Consider the following 23,240-nt stretch of genomic DNA (forward strand, 5'->3'; position numbering starts at 1 on the left):
TCTAATGCAGATTTATGTTTCTCAGTACAGTATCTTAGAAACGTAACTCTCTTTCTCTCTCTCTCTCTCTTTCTCTCTCTCTCTCTCTTTCTCTCTCTCTCTCTTTCTCTCTCTCTGTAGTATATACAGTACAGTATTCCCTGTCTTTTCTCTCTCTCTCTCTCTCTCCCTCTCTCTCTCTCTCTCTCTCTCTCTCTCTCTCTCTCTCTCTCTCTCTCTCTCTCTCTCTCTCTCTCTCTCTCTCTCTCTCTCTCTCTCTCTCTCTCTCTCTCTCTCTCTCTCTCTCTGTAGTATATACAGTAATCTCTCTCTCTCTCTCTCTCTCTCTCTCTCTAGTATATACAGTAATCCCTGTAAGACCCAGACGCCCAATTCTGGGACATTTTGGGCTCAGGTCCTTGGACACCAAAAATGGTCAGAAAACGTAGAAAAATATATATATACAGTATATATATTTTTTCAACCCTACTTTGCATTTTCTGTGCGCTGACGAGCAGCTCTGTTTTGGCGCATAGTTCCACCGATGTCCACTAGGGCACCCATTCATCATCCCCAGTTCCCACCTACCTACCATCATGACTGCACGCTTGTCACCATGGTTCCCCATGTGCTCGTTTTTGTGAATAAACTGCAATACCTTGCCACTAGACCACATGGGAAGTTACAGTGTTGTGTAGTGTTAGGAAATTAGAATTCAGAGTGCAAAGGATTAAGTGCAGATTGAAACACTGGTGTGGTGCAAGTAAGAACAGAATGTGCAGTGTTAAACAGTTATAATTCCCAGTGTAAAGGATTAAGTGCACCACAACACTGGATTACTGTATGTGCATCAAACTCACCTTCACCAATGTCAGAGCCTTGAGGAGGCAGGTTAATCCTCGTTTCAACCATGGTTGTGTCATAAATACCCTGTACACTGCTAAATATTTTCCATACTCACTTCTAATTCCACATTCATTGGTTCCTTTTCATGTATTTCATGGTATCTGCCCCCTATTTGTGTGCAAAGGGTCTTAAAAGGTGCTGTGCATGTCCAGTATGGAGTTATTTAGGTGGCTTTCAGAGTTAAGTTGGGTTGGGGTCTGTTAGTTCCTGTATAGAGGCATTTTTCCCAAGTCCCGGACATGCCTTTACTGTATATGCACAGTAATCCCTTTAAGACCCGGACGCCCCAAGTCCCAGACATTTTGGGCTCGTCTCAAAAAAAAAAAAAAAAAAAAATCAACCCTACTTTGAAATTGCTGCACGGCGACAAACAGCTGTGTTTTGGCGCGTAGTTCCTCTGATGTCCAGCAGAGTGCCCCTGCCTCCTCCCCATCTTACGCCTACCTACTGTCATGACTGCACGCTCGTTGCTATGGCTGCCCACATCCTTGCTTTTGTGGTGGTGCCCTACTTACTGCAGGCCCTGTTCCTCTGATGCCTCTTACTCGTGTGTGTGATGATGGCTTCGCCACCTGAGAAGAGGAAACAAGTGGTTCTGATTCTGGAGAAGAAGAGGGAGATATCGGAGAAGGTGGACGTGGGTATGGTCAACCTCCCTCATCCTCTGAGAATTCAATGTGGCCCGCCCTACCTTGTTCAGTATCAAGAAATCCTGGGACAAACTCACCCAGTACACGGCTTACTTCACATGGAAGACCAAATGCAACATGCAGAGGAAGATTATGTACCCTCCCAGGTTTGCAGAAATCGACCACTCCATGCTGATTTGTTATTGTCAGCAATGTGCTGCTGGTGTGCTGGTGCATGGTATGGAGCTGAAGGATGCTGCTGAGAAGTTTGCAAGGCAGCACGACACCCCAGACTTCAAGGCATCCAAAGGGTGGCTCTTCGCTTTCAAGTTACAACATGGACCCAGCTGTAAGGCCCATAGCGAAGCTCTGGATGCCAACGAGGTTGGAGTAGAAGAGTTCTGGCAGAAGGTGAAGGGCTTGATCGACAGGGAGGGCCTTACTCTCAGTCAAGTCTACAGTGCTGACAAAACTGGTCTTTTCTATCGTTTGCCACCCAGGAACACCCTAGCAGAGGAGATGGAGAAGCGTGTACCTGGATGCAAGCTCTCCAAGCAGCAGATATCTGCTTTGTGTTGTGCCAATGCTAACGGCATGCATCAGCTCAAGCCCGTTATTGTCGGCTGTGAAAAGCGGCCTCGGTGCCTTTGTGGGGTGATGGATGTCCTTCTTGTCGTTTGGTACCATTCTGTGAAGGCTTGGTTCACAGCCAAGATCTTCAAAGACAGGTTTCACCAGCACTTTCTCAAGGAGGTCATCCATTATCAGATGAATACACTGGGAATCCTGTGCGAACGGATAAAGGCTCTCCTTCTCTTGGACAATGCACTTGCGCATCCGTCCAACAAGGAGTTGGTGGCTGAGAATGGCCGCATTAAATGCTTGTTTTTGCAGCCTAATACTACTGCTTTCATCAGACCAATGGACCAAGGAGTGATCATGGCAACGAAGAGGTTGTACCGTCAGAAGTTCCTGGACGAGATGATGATTGTTCTCGAGGATGAGGACGAGCACAGGGAAGGATAGGACACGCGAGGCCAGTGGACTGTGGAAAACCTTCGCAACCCTAAGTCAGCCATCGACAACTAGGCCAGTGTGTGGAGGGAAGTCTTTGTCAAGACTCTGGAAAGTGGTTGGTCTCGTCTGCTTCTTGGAGCTGATGTGGTGCACAGCTTTCTAGGTTTTGACGTGGATGACTTCCATGCGCGTCTTCGTGCAGCTGGCGACGAGGTGGATGTGAATGAAGCGCGTGAGTGGTTGGATGATGACGAGAGCAATCCTGGATGTCAGATCATGTCTGATATTGAGATCGCATCTTCAGTTGCAGGAACAAGTGCCCAGCTTGAAGATTCCGACAAGGACAGCAAGGATGATGTGAACCCCTCTCAGCTCGCCACTACTCCAGCCATCCCCAACCTGAGCGCACTCCGGGAGCACGTCAAGTTAGTTCTGGACTACCTCGAACACCTGGACTGCAACAGGGAGACGGAGCCCCTGGGACTTGTGGAGGAAGTGCTTGCTTTTAGGCAGCTCATCATCACTCGCCAGAATTGCCGTTCCTCACATCAAACAACCATTGACACCTTCAGGCCCGTGACCCCTGCCATGCCCTGCCGTGGCTCCACACCAATGCCTCACCAAGACTTGTCTTCCACCTCCGAGCCACAGCCCAGCACATTGGCCACGGTGGAGTCCCCACTGGACGTGAGTTTGCAGCCATCTTCAGAGTCATCTGCAGTGGGTAGCCCATCACCACGTCCCAGCAACAAGCCCCGCAGCCACAAGCAACACCTACTCTCAGACTCTGACATTGAATAAACAGCCAAAACTCGCCACCAGATCACATGGGAATTTACGGTGTAGTGCAGTGTTAAGAACAAAATGTGCAGTGTTAAGAAATTAGAATTCAGAGTGCAAAGGATTAAGTGCAGAGTGCAATACTGGTGAGTTTCAAGTGCAGCGCAGGTAAGAAAAGAATGTGCAGTGTTAAGAAATTAGAATTTAGGGTGCAAAGGAGTAAGTGCAGCGCAACACTGGATTACTGTACGTACTTCAAGTGCACCTTTCTACTGTCAGAGTCTGAGAGGAGGCAGGTTAATCTTCGCGACGGCCACGGACATGTTTTAAGTACCCTGTACACTGCTAAATATTTTCCATACTCACTTCTGATTCCTCATTCTCTGGTTCCTTTTCATTTGTTTCATGGTTTCTGTCCCTTATTTTGTGAATAGGGTCTTAAATAGATGCTGTGCAGGTCCGGTAGGGAGTTCATAAGATGGTTTTCAAAAATAGGTTGGGTTAGAGTCCATAAGTACCTGTCCAGGGGGCATTTTCCCAAGTCCCAGACAAACCCAAGTCCCGGATATGTCTTTGGCTTTATTACATCGGATCTTGGAGGAATTACTGTTTATATTTATATCTATTTATCTATTGCCAGACGCCTCAATCCCGTTCGGGGTGGTCACAAACAAATCGCCTCCATGTTCCCCTGTCCCCCGCCATTTCACTGCCCCACTCCTAACCCACACCCCCCTTTCTCATATACCTCTCCACCCTATCCCTCCATCTCATCCTTGGCCTCCCCCTCCCTCTTCCCCCCTCCACCTCATTCACATACACTCTCTTCATCAGTCTTTCACCCTCCATCCTCTCCACATGGCCAAACCACCTCAGTGTATTCCTCCTAACGCTTCCTGTCACATCCACATCCACACCACAATGCTTCTTTATATCCTCATTTGTCAGCCTGTCTCTCCATGTGACTCCACAGGCCCCTCTTAAATAACTCATTTCCACTGCTCTCACTCTTGACTTGTGTCCTTCCAGCAACTTCCAAGCTTCACTTCCATACGTTAGAGTTGGTATCACAATACTGTCATGTAGTAACTTTTTCACTTCCACGCTCACTTCTCTGCTTCTTATCACTGCTTTCAAGGAACCAGCAACCTTTCTTCCCTGCTGTACCCTTTCAAGCACTTCACCCTCCAAACCTCCATCCTTACTCATCACACTACCAAAGTGCTGAAACGTACTCACATTTTCCAATTCCTCACCATCCAGCCTCACTGTACATTCACTGACTTCACCTCTCTCAAAGACCATCATTTTACTCTTCCCTACATTCACCTTTAGATTCCGTTTCTTACACACTCTTCCAAACTCATCCACCAAGCCTTGCAGCTCTCCTTCGTCTTCACTCAACAACACAGTATCATCTGCAAACAACAGTGCAGGGAGTTTCCAAACACTATCCTCTCTCACCAGGGCCACTCCAACATCCACTACCCTACCTTGTACCTCTTTTATTACCCCATCTATGTACAGATTGAATAACCATGGAGACATGACACATCCCTGTTTCAACCCAACCTTCAAAGAGAAAAATTCACTCAGATCACCATCCACACGCACTGCAGCCTTAGCACCATCATATATACTGTATATACAGTAGGTTCGCACAGTGCGTGTCATCACAGTGCGCGATTTGCATTGTTTGCGAGTGACCAAAAATCATAACCAAAAACCCTTGAATGCGCGAGTTTACCGCACAGAACGCGAGGCAGAGGCAAGGAGTGGCTCAAAAATGCCATTTTCTATTAGTGCGCGACCACCCCTCACACTTCGCGTCACGTGTCGTCATGTTGATGCACAGAAATTCCCGGGCATTCTACTGTTGAGGATGAAGAGGATGCAATGTCAGAAGTGTCAGCATTGGACTTTGAAGGGTTTATGGCCAAAGTGAGTGACTTCAATGTTCCTGGGGAAGTTGCTCAAAAGGAGTCTGTGGAGGGAAGTGTTGGTGCGGTGGGAGGTGCTGTGGGGAATGCGGTGCTGTAAGTGTTGCCGTGCCTCAGAACCCCTGTTATTTAAGGTCATCAGGTCTGTTGTCTACTGTTGTTAAGGTGACTACCCATATTTTTGTTATTGTAGCTATAGCTTTAGTACAGTGTCTGAAAAATATGACCTTTATTATGTCTCTAAGGGCCAAAAAATGTCCAGGTATGAACGGATACCGCCCATATGTAATTATTCCCATAAGGTTATGTATTCCCAGTACGCTAATTCCCAGTGCACGAGGTCGTGGACCGCCCAATTTCACGCGCACTGTGCGAGCCTACTGTATATATATATACTGTATGTATATATATAGATAGATAGATAGATATATGTGTGTGTGTGTGTGTGTGTGTGTGTGCTGTTTTTTTTTTATTTTTTTTCAAAGTTTTTATAGCTATATTAGATCTCTGGAAATTGACTAGTCACTCACCTTGAAGGGGCATGTGTAGGACCTCGCCTCTGCACATTGTGTGAGGTACCCTAATCGGAGTGGCTGTAACTCTTCTTACTTTAGTATTATGTTTGAATTATGAGATAGGACTGAATTCCATGGGCTTAAATCACTGATGGAATGATTGTGTGGCTCATTTCCTTGTGCAATGGCAGTTCTACTTTCATGTTCCTTGTTGTTTGATCCTATCTCATCCCATCTTTAGGTGGGAGAAGGATCATGGTGTTGATGATGTTAATAAATATCTTCAGGGTTTTTTGTTTAGTATGGTGTAACAAAGCACTGTATCACATTATGGTTTTTCTTTTAGTTTAGTAATCAGGGGGAACCATGACCCATTCTGAATGTGAGAATGTTTCCAGAACCTTGGAATCCATACTCAAAATATTGCAGAGTACTGTAGTAGATATTTTTTTTTTTCTCACATAGAATGTGGAGAAATCCATCCAGTTGCTACTGATATTTCTAAAGCTTTTGATAAAGTGTGAAACTGTTCCCTATTGTCCAAGCTCCCTTGCCACATCTATGGCTGATCATATTTTGTCCCGCTGATTTCCTCATATCTCAGCAGCAGAAAGATAAGAGTAGAGGTAGATGATGTATGTGCCTATTCCCATTCAGTTAATGCCAGTATGCCATAAGGATCAGTCATGGCTATAACCATGTTCCTTATTCATATTAATGATCTCATGTTTGTTACCCAAAATTCCATTCGCTCATATGCAAATGACTCAGTGCTTAACAGTTCCTTTACACTTAACCACCCATTTACAAACTTTGGTATCTCTGACTGCTAACTCAGTACTGCAGTCTTATCTGTGATCACTGAATGGAGACAAAATCACTGTCTCACTTTTAACAAGGAAAACCAAATACTGTACTGTATATGCAATTTACTAATAAACAGATATTGCCTGATTCCTGTATTGCCTTCAGTACAACCAAAATTCCTGTCCCTAAAAGTATTGAAATTCTTGGAGTTTCACTTAGTGCCTTCATTTGGACCTCTCATGGTATATCACTTGCTAAAACTACATTAGAGAACCTTTAATTATTGTACAGAGTCCATTACTTCTTCACCGCTGAGCAGTTATCTATTACAAGTGTCATGTGTGCTCTAAGCTAAATTATTGCTTACCCTTCTTGAGTGGATGTGGAAGGTTACATTAAAACTGCTGGACAAATTTCAGAACAAAACTATAAGAATAATTAATAACCCTGCATTTACAATGAACTACAGTACCTCCAATATAATTAAGATGGAATGTTACGTCCCTTGCGTTATTTTACAGATACTTCTATGGCAGATTCTTAGAGAAAGTTGTATCCATTATGCCACCTTTCCACACCTTCCCCTTCATGTTATATGGGCATTTGGTAGCACTTATGACTTAACTGCCTTCTTGCAGAACTTCTGCCTATCAGAATTCTTTTATTCCCCAAACTGCTTCTCTTTGGAACTCACTTCCCCGGATTAGTTTCCCCTCAGACCTCAACCTACAGAAGTTTAAGTCCAACAGTTGCAGATCTTAATGAATGGAGGGTGCCTGTAATCTGGTGTGTTGATTTTTTTTTTAATTTGTTTTTCCTTCATCAGTTCATCTATGGTATTTAAAAAATAATTAAATAAGGTGTATGTGCAGGTTCTGTACTGCTAGTCAGTAATCATGGTGAACAATAAAGGTGAGCCATAATATATTTTTCCCAGGGTGTATAATTGACAGTATATTTTTGCATGCACCATAGGTGGTAGGTGGGGTGCCCATCATCCACCCGCTTAGTGTAGTGGTACTCTGTTTTAGGGTAGCTCTACACATCGAGTGGCATGCCAAATGATTTCCTGTAAACCAGGGAAGCATTTACAACGGTGGGTGGTAACCTTATAACCAACCAACACATGTTCCCCACGTGACAGCAAGTGGGTTGGCGGAGGGTTAGTGCCCCTCCCCGGAAAACAACTAACTTAAAATACAAACAAGAAGCCTTGGACGAGGACAGACCAAAAGATGATGACTAAGGACCAAACAAAGGACATGATACGGATGGCAACGTGGAATGTAAGGGGTGCAAATGATGAGGTGAAAGAGAGAGAGAGATTGTCCAGGTGCTTGAGGGTGCGAAAGTAGATGTATGTGGATTAACTGAAACTAAATGGGGATGTGAGAGTGTGAGAGAATGGTGGATGGGGTATATGTGCAGGAGTAGGTGAGAATGAGAGGACAAAAGAAGTAGTGTGTCTTGTGAGTAACAGATGGAAGGAGAATATAAGAGAGTATGGATCACTTGGCTCAAGGTTTGTGTGGGTAAGATTGAAAGTTGGACTACAAATGTGGGCAATTGTGTGCGTGTATGCACCAATGCAAGATCGTGCAAGCGGAGTGAGAGAAGAATTTTGGACAAATGTGGAAGTGTGCATGGAAAAGTTTCAAAGGAATGAGAGAGTGCTTTTGATTGGTGATATGAATGGTAAAGTAGGGAATGTGAAAGTGGATGGAGTAGTTGGTGAGTGGGGTGTGCCTGCTTAGATAGATGAGAATGACAGTGCTTTAGTGGACATTTGTGCTGGGAGGGGGTTGGTGATAGCCAGTACCTTCTTCAGGCACAAAATGATCCACAGGTTTACATGGCGAGAGATGAGAAGGGTGGGTGGTGAACTGAATGAAAGGAAGGCAATGATATGATTATGTGAGTGTGGATGAAAGGATGTGAAGGTGTGTAATGGATGCAAGAGCTTATAGAGGTTGGGGGAGTGGACTTTTTGACCACCACATGGTGGTGGTCAGAATCAAGGTGCAAGTAAATTGGAGAAATAGAAGAGGGGAAGGAGTAGATGCAAGGAGTGTGGAAAGGTTACAAGAGGATGAGAAAAAGGCAGAATATAAGAGAGAGGTGGAGGAACAATTGGGTAAATATGAACTGTAGCAGATGGGGGACGTGGAAGGTGTGTGCAAGATACTCACAGAAGAAACCTTTGCAGCATGTGAGGTGGTGTATGGGGTGAAGAGAAGACGAATGGGGGTGCAAAGAACAGCATGTTGGAATGAAGAGGTGAGACAGGCTGTGGCACAAAAGAAGAAAGCATATAGTGCATGGATGAGAAATAGGGGCATGGAAGAAGTTGAGAGACGGAAGAGAGAGTTATATGCAGAAAGGAAGAGGTAGGTGAAAAGCTTAGTAAGGGGGAGTAAGAAGAGAGTGTATGAGGAATTTGTAAGGAAATTGAGTGTAAAGTGGAGGGACTGTAAGAAAATGTTCTGGAAAGAGGTAAAGAGAGTTAGACAGTGTGGCAATGAAGTTAGTAGGGGAGTGAAAGATAAAAATGGTAGATTACTATAGTCGCAGCGCACGACTCTGAGGTTGTCATTATCGTACCCTGGCAACCTACCATTCAAAAGTGCGTCCCATTTCATGTATCATATGAGATGCAAGTGATTTGTATATAATATGTTCGTGTGTAATAATATTTGTGTATAATATATTCGTGCATAATAATATGATTCGTGTATATGATACGAAATCAGACGCACTTTTGAATGATAGGTTCCTAAGGTACAATAATGACAACCTCAGAGTCGTGCACCCCGACTATTGTGGAGAAGGGAGAAAAAGTAAGCAGATGGAGAGAATACTTTAAGCAATTGTTGAACACAGAGATTGGAAGTAATGCGAGTATAAGTGGCTGGGAGAAGGAGGGAGGTGAGAAGACAGGAAGAAATCAGTAGGATGGAAGTTGTGGAAGCAATGAAGAAAGTTAAAATGGGAAAGCCCCAGGAATTGATGGAGTGTGTGGTGAAACACTGAAGCATGGGGGAGAGATAGTAGTAGAATGGATGTGGAAGATGTGCAGATTGGCCCGCTGAGGAAGGTAGAGTCCCGGAGGATTGGAAGTCAGGTATAATTATTCCCTTGTACAAAGGGAAAGGGGGAAAAAGAAGTGTGTGGTAATCATAGGGGCATTTGTCTTCTTAGTGTAATTGGAAAATTATATGGTAGGATACGTATTGACAGAGTTAGGGAAATAACTGAGGAATTAGTTGGAGAAGAACAGGGAAGTTATAGGAAGGGAAGAGGTTGTGTAGATCATATATTCATTCTTAGATCTTTAGTGAAAAGTTTCTAGAGAAGAGAAAGAAATTGTGTGTGGCCTTCATGCATTTGGAGAAAGCATATGACAGGGTGGATAGACAAGGATTGTGGAAAGTATTAAGAATATATGGAGTAGACGGGAAGTTGTTGAATGCTATGAAGCGTATGCATGAGGGTGCTAAGGCTGCAGTGCGTGTGGATAATGAACTGAGTAAATTTTTCTATTTGAAGGTTGGATTGAAACAGGGATGTGTCATGTTTCCATGGTTGTTCAGTCTATACATGGATGGGGTTATAAAAGAGAAACAAGTAGGGTAGTGGATATTGGAGTGGCCCTGGTGAGAGAGGATAGTGTTTGGAAACTCCCTGTACTGTTGTTTGCAGATGATACTATTTTGTTAAGTGAAGACGAAGGGGAGCTGCAAGGCTTGGTGGATGAGTTTGGGAGAGTGTGTAAGAAACGGAATCTAAAGGTGAATATAGGGAAGAGTAGAGTGATGGTCTTTGAGAGAGGTGGAGTCAGTGAATGTACAGCGAGGTTGGACGGTGAGGAATTGGAAAATGTGAGTACGTTTAAGTACTTGGGTAGTGTGATGAGAAAGGATGGAGGTTTGGAAGGTGAAGTGCTTGAAAGGGTACAGCAGGGAAGAAAAGTTGCTGGTTTTTTGAAAGCAGTGATAAGAAACAGGGAAGTGAGCATGGAAGTGAAAAAGTTACTACATGACAGTATTGTGATACCAACTCTAACGTACGGAAGTGAAGCTTGGACGTTGTTGGAAGGACACAAGTCAAGAGTGAGAGCAGTGGAAATGAGTTATTTAAGAGGAGCCTGTGGAGTCACATGGAGAGAGAGGCTGACGAATGAGGATATAAAGGAGCGTTGTGGTGTGGATGTGGATGTGATAGGAAGCGTTAGGAGGAACACACTGAGGTGGTTTGGCCATGTGGAGAGGATGGAGGGTGAAAGACTGACGAAGAGAGTTTATGTGAGTGAGGTTGAGGGGGGAAGAGGGAGGGGGAGGCCGAGGATGAGATGGAGGGATGGGGTGGAGAGGTATGTGAGAGAGGGGGGTGTGAGTTGGGAGTGGGGCAGTGAAATGGCGGGCAACAGGGCGACGTGGAGGCGATTTGTTTGTGGCCACCCCAAACTGGATTGAGGCGTCTGGCAATAGATAGATAGATAGATTTTCCTTTCCCGAACAGGATTTTATTATATTATTTTTTCACTAATTAACTGCATTTCCCTAGGGCCTGACCCAGAGTGTAATGAGAAATGTGACAATGGTGGTGTTTGTGATGAAGGTCAGCGATGTGTGTGTGCAGAGGGCTACCTGGGCCCATACTGTTCTGCTGCACTCTGCTACCCTCGCTGCATGAATGGTGGCACATGTACTTCACCAGGACGCTGCTCGTGCCCACCAGGTTTCAATGGACGGCATTGTGAGGGAGGTGAGGAACTTCAGAGAACCCTAAATGTTTTTTTTTTTTTTTTAACTGCACCATTGATAATGACCAAATATACTACCCCAGTGAATATGGTATCTCCATATTCTTAATAACCTTTTCCTTTTTCTTTATGTATTCTAGTTTAATCATATTCATCCACCTAGCCCAATTTTCCACATTTGAATGGGTTTGGCATGCCCAGAAACAAGGTTCTTTGAACTCAGTGGGCACTGGGGATGAAAGTCAGTGAAGTGAAGCACCAGAATTACTACTCCTCCGCCCCATCAACTTATCCACTTGTCACTGTAAATCAGTCATATTAACTGTACCAGTATGTTGAATGATGACCTAGATAGTCTCCAGAGTGATAGGTGATGTGTGGATCATATCTATCTGTCTGTCTTTCTAGCTGTCAGCTTATACTGTATACTGTATACAGTGGGGTCGCAGTTTGTTACAATAATATGAGCATTTACTTTCTCCGTTTACTACATGATAATATCACTCAGTTGCCTGGGAGAAACTACAGTAAATGAGTGCATTTAGGTATTGAGTTTCCAGATGGGTGCATTTGTTTACAACTTGTGTGTTGTTCTTTTGTCGGTTGCTGCTAGGGTTCCTTGACCCAAGCCAACCCGCGTGACCCACATCCGATACCTGCCGCTGCCTGCCTCAACCTCATGGTTGTGTTGACTGTTGTTGTGTCTGGAAGCATCAATTTATTGATTTTTTTCCTTGTCCCTCATTTCATCCCAGAACTCAAAGCATGTGGTTCCAAACTAACTGTACAGTAATTGCAATCCCAAAGCACCATGAGAGTGCTAAGAACACAAGAAAAGCATTTTTTGCCAAGGAAAAAGTAAAACTTTTGGATGAAGTAGCATATGGTATGGGAGCATCATGTGAATGAGAGATCTGTATTTCTCGGCATATAAGACACACTTCATTCCCTAAAAAATACACTAAGAAGTCCCCATGCATCTTCAAGGATGATTTTCATGTGGATAGATTGCAGTTAGCTCTGGCTCTACTCAAAACAGCCACATATACAGGTAGTTCTTTTACCAGCGTGCAGCTTGGCTCAAGAGGCCGGCCAGGCAACTTTGATCATTCGGTAGGGAGGCAGACGGCCATTTTTGCTCAGCTTGTGGATGAGGGTTTGTATTACAGTACTTGCACGCGACCGTTAGCATCTGAGTGATCCGGGTGGCCGGGGGACATTGGCCGATTTTGAAATTTGTAGGCCACCCAACCAGCAATTTGGGAAATTTCATGTTCAGAGACAGACATATATGTTCGGATATGGATATAGCAGACCGAAGACCTAACATTTGGATATGGAGCATTTCCAGACATGGAGCATCTGGATAATGGAGTGATTCCTGTAATCTTATGATGAAAATTATTTATGGGTCTGTCATCTTGGAAAAGCTACCTCCCTAACCCTGAAACCTACATCAAACTGGTCACCAGTGAACACTAACAACCTGGAAAAGATATTAGTTAAGCATATTTTATAGGAATGAATAATACTGTAAGAGTCTTACCTGACTCGGACTGACAACATTGCTTGCATGGATAAGGGAGGGGGAAGGGGTTCTGAGGCTTGAGGTAGACTTCGGTCTCTCAGCACAAGGCAACAGTGCTGCTGCCTCTGTGCCTCCTCTTGCTCATCAACCTCGGTCAGGAACCCCTTAAAGTCCAGTGTTGAGACAACGGAGGCAGTCCCGTCGTCATCCTCAGCTGCTTCCTCGTCATTGTAAGAGTCATCGATTCATTGGATTAATTCTTTACCAAACAGGCGCAGCCTTTCCATATTTTCTGCTGAACTGAGTCCTTCACAGGTTACTTGTTATTATCCCTGGATTATGACAGCTACTGGGCATTTTTATAAACTTACCCCTGAAAGCTATAAATGAGGATTTAGAAGGAGTTAGGAGGCTGGAGGAGAAAGTAGAGAGAAGGAATTAGGAGACTGGAGAGGAGAGACGAGAAGGGATCTAACGAAAGAGGCTGCGAGATGTCAGCTAGCACAAACGCTCTTGTGTAATACACGCAGTGTTCATCTTGAGCTTTCCCTTTTGAAGACAATAAAACTTAATCAGACTCCAGTATTCATCTTCTCCTGTCTTCAGTTGCAAGTGAACTGAGGTTATTTCCCCACATATTTACTCATTATTACCTACAACTCGGCTTAGAGCAGTGGTTGGTAAACAGTGTGGTTAGTTGGAGAGATCATCAGTAAACACTGCCACGGTTGACCTACCCTCTGCCTTAACCCATAGGATATGCAATTCGATAGACCGAACTTCCCTGAAAACCTGTATGTGGAGTCGATTTTTCAACTCTTACAGAAGTAAAAAGTTTTATGCCCAAGGTTTAGAGCTTGTATTTACACACCTTATGCCACAAACCAAAGCATTTTAGATCAACTGGTTCATGAGCTATAGCCCATCAAAGTTGATAAAAGTTACCCTTCCAGGCGGGGCGACTCCAGTTTTCTATGCACTCCCACCACTCCCTTCCTCCCTCCCTCATTCCGCCCTTCCCATGACCTTCCTTACCCACTCCCATCACCCCCCCCTCTCTTCCTTCCCTGCCCCTATCCCCCTACCCCCTCCCCCTGTCCCCCCTACCCCACCTTCAGAATTTTCCAGCTCATTTCCTCATCCTTCTGCCTACAGGTGACTTGACACTCCTTCTTTTGTCTCTCTTTCCCTCATTCTTTCCTCTTCCTTCTGCCTGTGGGTGACTCTACACTGAGTGACAAGCCAAATGGTTTCCTGTACACCAGGAAACCATTTACTATGCTTGGTGGTAACCATACAACCAAATTTTGGTGCCTGGTGATTTAGTGGGTAGTTACAACACTCCAATCGGATTGAGCCAGTGAAGGTTTATATCCAAGGGGTGGTTGGGGTTTATTGCTCATGCAGTGCCACTCAGGGATGAATGTGGCTGGTCACTCTCATCTTAAATGTCAGGACCAACTTGCCTAGCCCCGGGCTCCTACGCTTCTACACCCCTCATGGGGCAACGTAGGATTGGATGATGGATGGATTTTTTTTTTTCCCAAACAGTAGCTTGGAAACTAATTGTCAGTGTTCCTTACTCACAGTAAAGGACATGAAAACAACAGCAATTTGGCATACAAGCCATTATTGCAAAATACTGGGACACAAGGGTCAGGCTAAAAATAGCCGCCAATATTCAAACAGGCTATATACTATGGCCGCATGGCATATATAAAATATAGCAAATGTAATGATATTGCAAAGGAAGCACGTAAATATATATATATATATATATATATATATATATATATATATATATATATATATATATATATATATATATATATATATATATATATACAGTATATATATATATATATATATATATATATATATATATATATATATATACAGTATATATATATATATATATATATATATATATATATATATATATATATATAAATATATATATATATATATATATATATATATATATATATATATATATATATATATATATACAGTATATATATATATATATATATATATATATATATATATATATGACAAACAGCTAAGTGGGTAGTGAATAAAAAAAAAAAAAAAAAAGATAATGCATAGGACAAATTGTCGGTACACAGGAGGATTAGTCCTAAGATGAGCCACAGTAACGGCAAAAGATTTCCCACTCCCACACATGCGATAGTGGGCAACTCAGAGGCTGGAAATAAATCAGATTGTTTCGAACTAGCAAGGCAATACTGGGAAAAGTATTCAAGTAGACTTCAACATAAAAAATAGAGCAAAATATTACAAACCTAACAGGGAAAGCCTGGGACAGGCTGTAAATATTTGACACTCGCAGTGGAAGGGTCGAGGGGTCAAGGGAGATAATTACCTGAGTGCTAATCACAGCTGAGATTGCCCAAGACTCAGCTTACACCACAGAGAGTGACTTATAATATGCTTTGATAAGCAAAGAGTACAAAGAAATACATCAAAAGGATAAACATATGCAGAAAACCTTTGGCAGGTACATAACTGTGCCAGTAACACGCTTTTAAAAAAAAAAAAAAAAAAAAAAAAAAAAAAAAGTGGATATTCATTAAAAAAAACATGAAAACACACACATTCTGTGATTCGTGCATTGGTGTATGCAGTTACACAAACAATAATCTGGTACTGAACGAAAGCACACAACATGAATAGTAATAATGATGTATAATACTCTAGGGGGGGAGGTAAGTGGACGGCATACTACAGGGGGTTGTGGGTGGGGGTGGGGGTGGGGTGGAGAGAGGCCTGGAGGGGTGGTACAGGGATATAGAGGTGGGAGACAGACACCACAAGACAAAGAGGAAAGGCAGAGAGGGAGTACAGGGGTGTGGAGGGTGGGTAGGGTAGCTATAACCCTCCCCATGAAGACAGGGAAGGGGGGGAAAGGAGGGGGACCAGGAGGCTGTCAGAGGCGAGGGAGGGGGAGAGGGAACAAAGGTATTGGGGTAGCGGAAGGTGGCGAGAGGGCAGTGGGAGAATCACCCCCCCTCCCCACTATGGGTAGGGGCCTGGATCCTCCCCCCTCACTACTCAGGACTTAGTTCTCATTGGTTTGCATCGATATACGTCACAGTCGGGCCAAAGCCTAGTGTCTGCATTTTTTTACAAAGGCACCTCTGTTGATTCTATTAGGCATCTAGCAAAATTCTGGGAAAGGATCAACCGATCCTATTAGTACCGTAGGGGTTAAATACCCCAAAATAGGTACATTTTTGTTTTTTGCCACTCACTTCTTACAGTCACGGTTTAAAAGTTAACTGTTTGTCTGTATAGGAAAATAAAAGCAACTACACTTTGCTTTTGTTGGTTTGGAGAAGGGCTTTGACAAAGTCCCTAGAGAGGTAGTGAAGTGGGGAATGGGAAAGCTTGGGATTGAGGAGTGTTGGTTAGGGTGGTTATGGCTATGTATGTGGATGCTTGCACCCAGGTAAGAGTGAATGGAGATTTGAGTGATGAGTTTTCCATGAATGTTGGTGTGCATCAGGGGTCAGTTTTGAGTCTCTTGTTATTTAGCATAGTACTTGGAGCCCTGTCATGTGACTTCAGAAATGGACTCCCGTGGGATATGTTGTATGCTGATGATTCGGTGTTGATTGCAGAGAATGAAAGGGAAGCAGAGGAAAGAATTAGGAAGTGGAGAGATGGTATGGGGCACAAGAGCTTAAGAGTAAATGCAGATAAATCAAAAGTGATGATAACTAGGATTGGTGGCAGTATTGTCAAAGAAGAGGGAGAGTGGCCATGTGCAGTTTGCCACAAGGGCATGGGAAGTAATTCCTTCTTGTGCAGTGTTTGTGAGAAGTGGGTGCATAAGAGATGTAGTGGCATTAGAGGTAGACTGCGAGATAATGCTGATTTAGTGTGTGCGGCGTGTTGGGGATAGCAGGTGGAGATCGTCATGAGTGAAATGATTGAACTTGCTGGTGAGTCTCTTGAGTGTGTGGGAGAGTTTTGTTATTTGGGAGACATGTTATGTGCTGGAGATGGGGCTGGAGCTAGCTCTTCCAACCACTTCTCATCCTGAGAAGTGGTTGGAAGAAGTTCAGGGAGCTGTTGCCTCTCCAGACATTGAGAGGGCTCTCCTTACATGTTAAGGGATCTTTGTATGCAGTATGTGTTAGGAGTGTAATACTGTATGGTAGTGAGACCTGGGCAGTAAAGGAAGAGGATATTTGCAGGCTTAAGTGTACAGAATGGCTCTGACAATGATTAGGTGGATGTGCAGTGCGTCCCTGAGTGGAAGGCCTGGGGGGGCTGGGTTTACAATGGAAGAGTTGAGAGGTAGGATGGGACTGGAGTGTATTGATGTTGTGATGGGAAGTAGATTGAGGTGGTCTGGGCATGTTGAGAGGACGGGGGATGATAATTGGGTGCAGCAAGTGAGAAGCATTAATATTGGGGAACCTCTTCGGTCCTTCTTTCCTTCAGTCTTTCCTCGTCCTTCTGCCTATGGGTGACTTTACACTCCCTCTTCCGTCTTTCTTTCCTTCATTCTCTCCTCTTCCTTCTGCCTGTGGGTGACTCTACACTGAGTGACAAGCCAAATGGTTTCCTGTACACTGGGAAACCATTTACGACGCTGGTTGGTAACCATATAACCAAATTTTGGCACCTGGTGGTTTGGTGGGTAATCATTGCTCTCCAATCGGATTTAGCCGGTGAAGGTTTATATCCAAGCGGTGGTTGGGGTTTATTGCTCACGTATTGCCACTCAGGGATGAGTGAGGCTTGTCACTCTCATCTTAAATGTCAGGACCAACTGCCTAGCCCTGGGCTCCTACACTTCTCGTGGAGCAACGAAGGATTGGATGATGATGATGATTGGGTTTCGAGGGGTAGCCCAAAAAAGACCTGGGACGAGGTCATTAAGTGTGACCTCAGAGTCAAGGGACTGAACAAGGAGGCTGGCATAGATCGAGCAGCATGGAGAGCCGCCATTAGGTGACCAAGGCCGATGCATGCAAGCATGTTGGAGCCTTAAAAAATGAAACAAACGAAAATGAAACTTTGCATATGTACCAAAATTACTTAACTTGAGATCGTGAGTTTGTTATGATATAGGTGGAGTCACCATGCCCGTTTGGTAAAGAATTACCTCATTGAGTTCGTAATGGTGGACAACTTTGGCATTCTTCTTACTGCCGTCAATTCTTATTACATCCAACTTTTCGGTGTAAGTTAACAGTGGCTTCTTCTTCTTTCCCTTCCTCGAAGAAGTTTAGGCTTAGGAGGGTTACAATCGGCCATGGTAACACTGGGCAGGCATAGGAAGCACGAGGGGAAAAAAAAAAATCCTTGTAAATAACACCGGAACCACGCACTAACAGCGGAAAGGAGACAATGCACTGAGCATAGCACCGGAGCTTCAAGCGCATGCATCCTTCATGCTTGGTGTGGGAGGGAAGGGCTGTGATGGGCTTGTAGGAAGTGCCATGTCAGAATATGATTGGTTTAGTAATTTCCATGCTTGACTACAATTGGTTTACTCCTGGTAAGGCGTATGGACTTGAGATATTGGTGGCGTGTATTACATGAGGCATCAGAAAAACGTCACTTGTGAGGTTGCATCCACAAATTTCATGTGATTTCCGCGAGTTACTGATGTTCCAAACTGTTGCATGATATTGCCGCATATTATGAATCTGCTGTTTAAGATCGAGTGATTTAAGAGATTCCCCCGTATATATGTATAGTAGATCGATCAATAGATAGATAGACAGTGACCCCTTGGTTATTGAACATAATTGGTACCAAACATGGCATGTGATAACATAATTATGTGATTACAAATCCACAGAACCTCTGGGATATAACTTAACTGATTCCAAGCATCCCAAGCCCAAACTTCAATGTTCCTATTTACAACAATTTAGACCCATGAAATACAGTACAAATAATGTCATGGTAAGTACCAGAAGCAGTCATAGGCATGGTTATGTTAATAGATTATTAAAGTGATGGCAAGGGCATAATAAGGGATAATATTTAATCCTTTACTGGGTACTTGTATCACACTGAACCCTAGACTAGACACTTGCCTTGCTCCTCACTATAGACTCATTGATGTAAATGTTTGGCCTAGTTTAACCCATTGGCTCCCAGGGTTCCTGTGTAGGGAACTGTGCTGGAAGGGTACTAAATGTACTGCCCTCCACCTGTTGGTTCACAGTTGCAAAGCTCATAGGTCCCAACCCCAGGGTTCGGTTCTTTACTAATTTTTAAAAATGCCCAGTTCCGTCCTATACTGAGGACACTGGGTGCAAACGGGTTAAAGAAACTGATAGATTTGCCAGTGCTTAACTCATTAACACTCAGGATTCCTGTGTAGTGGGGCAGTTAAGTGCAAAATTGTTCAGTTGGTGATAAAGGCCTGAAATTTTGTTCATGGTTCACCTTTAGGATGCTAATTTAAAAATCAGTGTTAGCCAAACAAAAATCCAATATGGCCACCATTTTTAAAGATGGCCACCAAATTATGGCTACTTTATGCAACTATCTTCATAGAATCAAAACAACCTGTCCAGAATTAATCTTTGAGGGGTCAATTCCTATGTTTTGAAACATGGAGATTCTATTTTCACAACATCTGGGTTTGTAGGATGGATTTATTATTCACGTTTGGAAGGTTTAATACATTATGTGTCTCAGTTGCTAAATACTTTTCTTGATTATTCAGTTTTAGGTGGGGCCGCTCGCCATCCACTCACTCGATGTAGTGCTGCTCTCAGGTGTCTGCCCCTTCCTCTCTTCCTTCCTTCTTTCTTTCTTTCCTCTTCTGTCTTTCATTTCTTCATTCTTTCCTCTTCTTTCTGTCCATGGATGACTTTACACTCTCTCTTTTGTTTTTCTTTCCAATATTTTACTTTTTTTTTTGCATTGAATTTCATTTCCAACATCTAGCTCCAATCATGAATCTTATCCAGGTCCTCCTGCAGCATTTTACAGTCTTCCTCAACTTCTGCTCTCCTCAGAATCTTTGCATCATCAGCAAACAGACTTGCATAACTGTTCATTCCATCTATCATATCGTTTACGTGAATCAGGAACATTACTGGCGCTAACACCGGGCCCTTTGGGACTCAACTTGTTACTTCCCTCCATCCAGACATCCTGTCCTTTATTACTGTCCTCATTTGTCTGTCTCTCGAGAAGTCTCTTATCCAATGTAAGAGGTTCCTCTTTAGTCCTCGTATGTGTTCCAATTTCCACATTAGTCGCTTGTTGGGTACCTCGTCAAAGGCTTTCTCCAAATCTAAATACACACAATCCACCCAACTGTCTCTCTCCTGTAGCAAGTCAGTCGCTCTTGAGTAAAAGCTCAACAAGTTGGAAACACACAGCCTTCCACTTTTGAATCCAAACTGCCTTTCAGCCAGAATGTTTATCTCCTCCTGATATTTTATCCATCTGTCTTTCAGGATTCTCTCGCACAATATTGCAACTATGCTGGTCAGGGACACTGGTCTATAATTCAGGGGTTCTTCCATGTTGCTTCACATATAATTTGGTACCACATTGGCCCTTTTCCATTCCTGAGGCATTTTCTCTTCTTCCAGAGAACACACAATTAAACTGTGAATCTTATCCACCAGTTGTTCTCTGCATTCCATCAGTACCCAATTAGAGATTCTGTCCGGTCCTGGGGCTATCCTTACATCATGAGTTTCCAGTAATTTGCGCATTTCCTGCACTTCCACTTTTTTATCTTTTATCACTACATTTCTAGTTACTCCCCCTCCACAAAATCTCTTTCTTTGGTTAAAGCCGATTGGAAACATTTGTTCATTATTTCAGTTTGCATTGCTGCATCTTTAGTGTGTGTACAGCAGAGCTGAGCACTTCCGCAATCACTTCCACAAACCGCAAATTCCGCAATTGCGGAAGTGTGATTTTGTTTGCGGATTTGCGTTTGCGACAAATTCTATGCAAATTTGCAGTTTTGTGCTTGTGGAATAACTTCCGCAAATGCAAATCTGCCTGCGAACCTCTACACGGCCCAGCCCAGCAGGAGGCGTCTGAGTGAGTCGCCGGCTCGCTGGTGCCACCTGCCACTCGTGCACTGTTGCCACATGTATGATAAATGTTGTATGTATACGATAAATTCACCTTCAGTACGATGTACAATAGCATTTTTCATTATTGTACATTTTGTACAATAATTTTGCAGTTCCTTCAAAAAGAAATATAATGAGAGAGAGAATGACAGAAGATCAGATTTATCTCATTTTTCGTATTCACTGGCTTCATGCCAAGCTCTCAGGAAAGGACTGAAAATGGATATAAGCCAAGAGGGGGTAACGTTCGTACTCGTGATTAGATAATAAAGTATAACATCATCATAGCAAGCTGTGTCCCACTTTACATTGGAGGGTACTTCACTACATTATCTTAATGATATACAGTACTGTCTGTGCTTTCTGGGGGGAGGGTAAGAAATAAGAATCTAAAGATAAAAATCAGCAACGCTGTTTTTTCCCCCAAAAAAATGAAGAAAATATAAAGCCTAATTGAAGATCAGTTTATTTTCCAGATTCTTAGACATTATAATGTATGCTGCTGATGTAAACTACATTGATACTAGAAAGACTTGTTTAGCATACAAGCAAATGGCAAGATGAAAAGTGCAAAGATTTGTTTTGAAGCCTCCCAGTCCACCTAGAATATGACCTTTAGTGTAAATTTCAAATTTGTCAGACTTATAGCATTGCCAGTGCTAGTATTTCAGTCTCAACAAAAAGCATTAGGTAGATAAATAGCAGATAAAACAAGAAACATATGACATGAAACTGAACAAAATTTTACCATTTTTCTTACCAGACAAACACCTTTCCCCATGAGGTATCAATATAGGTAGATAGATAGATAGAAATACTGTATGTTGGAGTTGTCTCATTTGTTGGAGGAGTCTGACTGTGACTAAGGAGTGAGGACTGAGGAGGTTAGAGCTGAAGAATTGAGGTGGACTGGTATGTCAACTTGTCGAGTGTGAGCTGTGAAGTGTAATAATATAAATCATTTATACCACGTTGAGTACACCGCTTCCCGTCCGATCAGTGAAGTTAAGCAACGTTGGGTCTGGTTAGTACTTGGATGGGTGACCGCCTGGGAACACCAGATGCTGTTGGCATCCCTACGTGTCAAGTGGGGTTGGTGGAGGATTAGTGCCCCTCCCTGTAAAACAATTAACTCTAAGCCCTTGGCCACCCTGTTTGGGATACATGGCGTCTGGCAATGAATGAATGATGAATTTATATACAGTAGTGAAGGATTAACCCTTGTTTTGTAGTAAAAACAGACTAATATACTAATAGTAATGATAATTTAAATATATATTTTAGTTTTACTATACTTATAATTATAAGAAGTGGAGGAATGATTAGGTAAATATGAATTGGAGCAGATGGGGGACGTGGCAGGTGTATGCAAGATATTCACAAAAGAAATATGTGCAGCATGTGATGTGGTCTGTGGGGTGAAGAGAAGATGGATGGGGGTGCAAGGAACAGCATGGTGGAATGAAGAGGTGAGACAGGCTGTGGCACAAAAGAAGGAAGCATACAATGAATGGATGAGAAACAGGGGCATGGAAGAAGGTGAGAGGCAGAAGAGAGAGTTATATGTAGAAAGGAAGAGAGAGGTGAAAAGATTATTAAGACAGAGTAAGAAGAGAGTGGATGAGGAATTTGGAAGGAATATGAGTGTAAAGTGGAGGGACTGCAAGAAAATGTTCTGGAAAGAGGTGAAGAGATTAGGACAGGGTAGCAGTGAAGTTAGTAGGGGAGTAAAAGATAAAAATAGTAAATTACTAGTGGAGAAGGGAGAAAAAGTGAGCAGATGGAGAGAACACTTTAAGGAATTGCTGAACATAGAGAATGGAAGTAATGCAAGTATAAGTGGCTGGGGAATGGCTGGGAGAAGGAGGGAGGTGAGAAGACAGGAAGAAATCAGTAGGATAGAAGTTGTGGAAGCAATGAAGAAGGTCAAATTGGGGAAAGCCCCAGGAATTGATGGAGTGTGTGGTGAAATGCTGAAGCATGGGAGAGAGAGATAGTAGTAGAATGGATGTGGAAGATATGGAGATTGGCCTGGGAGGAAGGTAGAGTCCCGGAGGATTGGAAGTCAGGTATAATTATTCCCTTGTACCAAGGAAAAGGGGAAAAAGAAGTGTATGGTAATCATAGGGGCATTTGTCTTCTTAGTGTAATAGGAAAAGTGTGTGATAGGATACTTATTGACAGAGTTAGGGAAATAACAGAGGAATTAGTTGGAGAAGAACAGGGAGGGTGTAGGAAGGGAAGAGGTTGTGTAGATCAGATATTCATTCTTAGTTAT

At 43.2% G+C, this 23,240-nt stretch overlaps 1 protein-coding gene and 1 pseudogene across 1 annotated transcript in view; both read left to right on the forward strand.

Annotated features, from left to right (window-relative positions):
* Positions 1 to 23,240, forward strand: part of LOC145405085 (uncharacterized) — a 143,943-nt gene that overhangs the window by 91,349 nt on the left and 29,354 nt on the right. The window contains exon 8 of the mRNA XM_080276596.1: positions 11,137 to 11,337. Coding sequence (XP_080132722.1) covers positions 11,137 to 11,337 — 201 coding nt within the window. The remainder of the gene's footprint in view (positions 1 to 11,136; positions 11,338 to 23,240) is intronic.
* On the forward strand, positions 21,917 to 22,035 carry LOC145405128 (5S ribosomal RNA; annotated as a pseudogene).

This window comes from Coenobita brevimanus, chromosome 65, assembly GCF_032717465.1.
Source record: "Coenobita brevimanus isolate Jiangsu-jjx chromosome 65, ASM3271746v2, whole genome shotgun sequence".
Taxonomy (NCBI): Eukaryota; Metazoa; Arthropoda; class Malacostraca; order Decapoda; family Coenobitidae; genus Coenobita; species Coenobita brevimanus.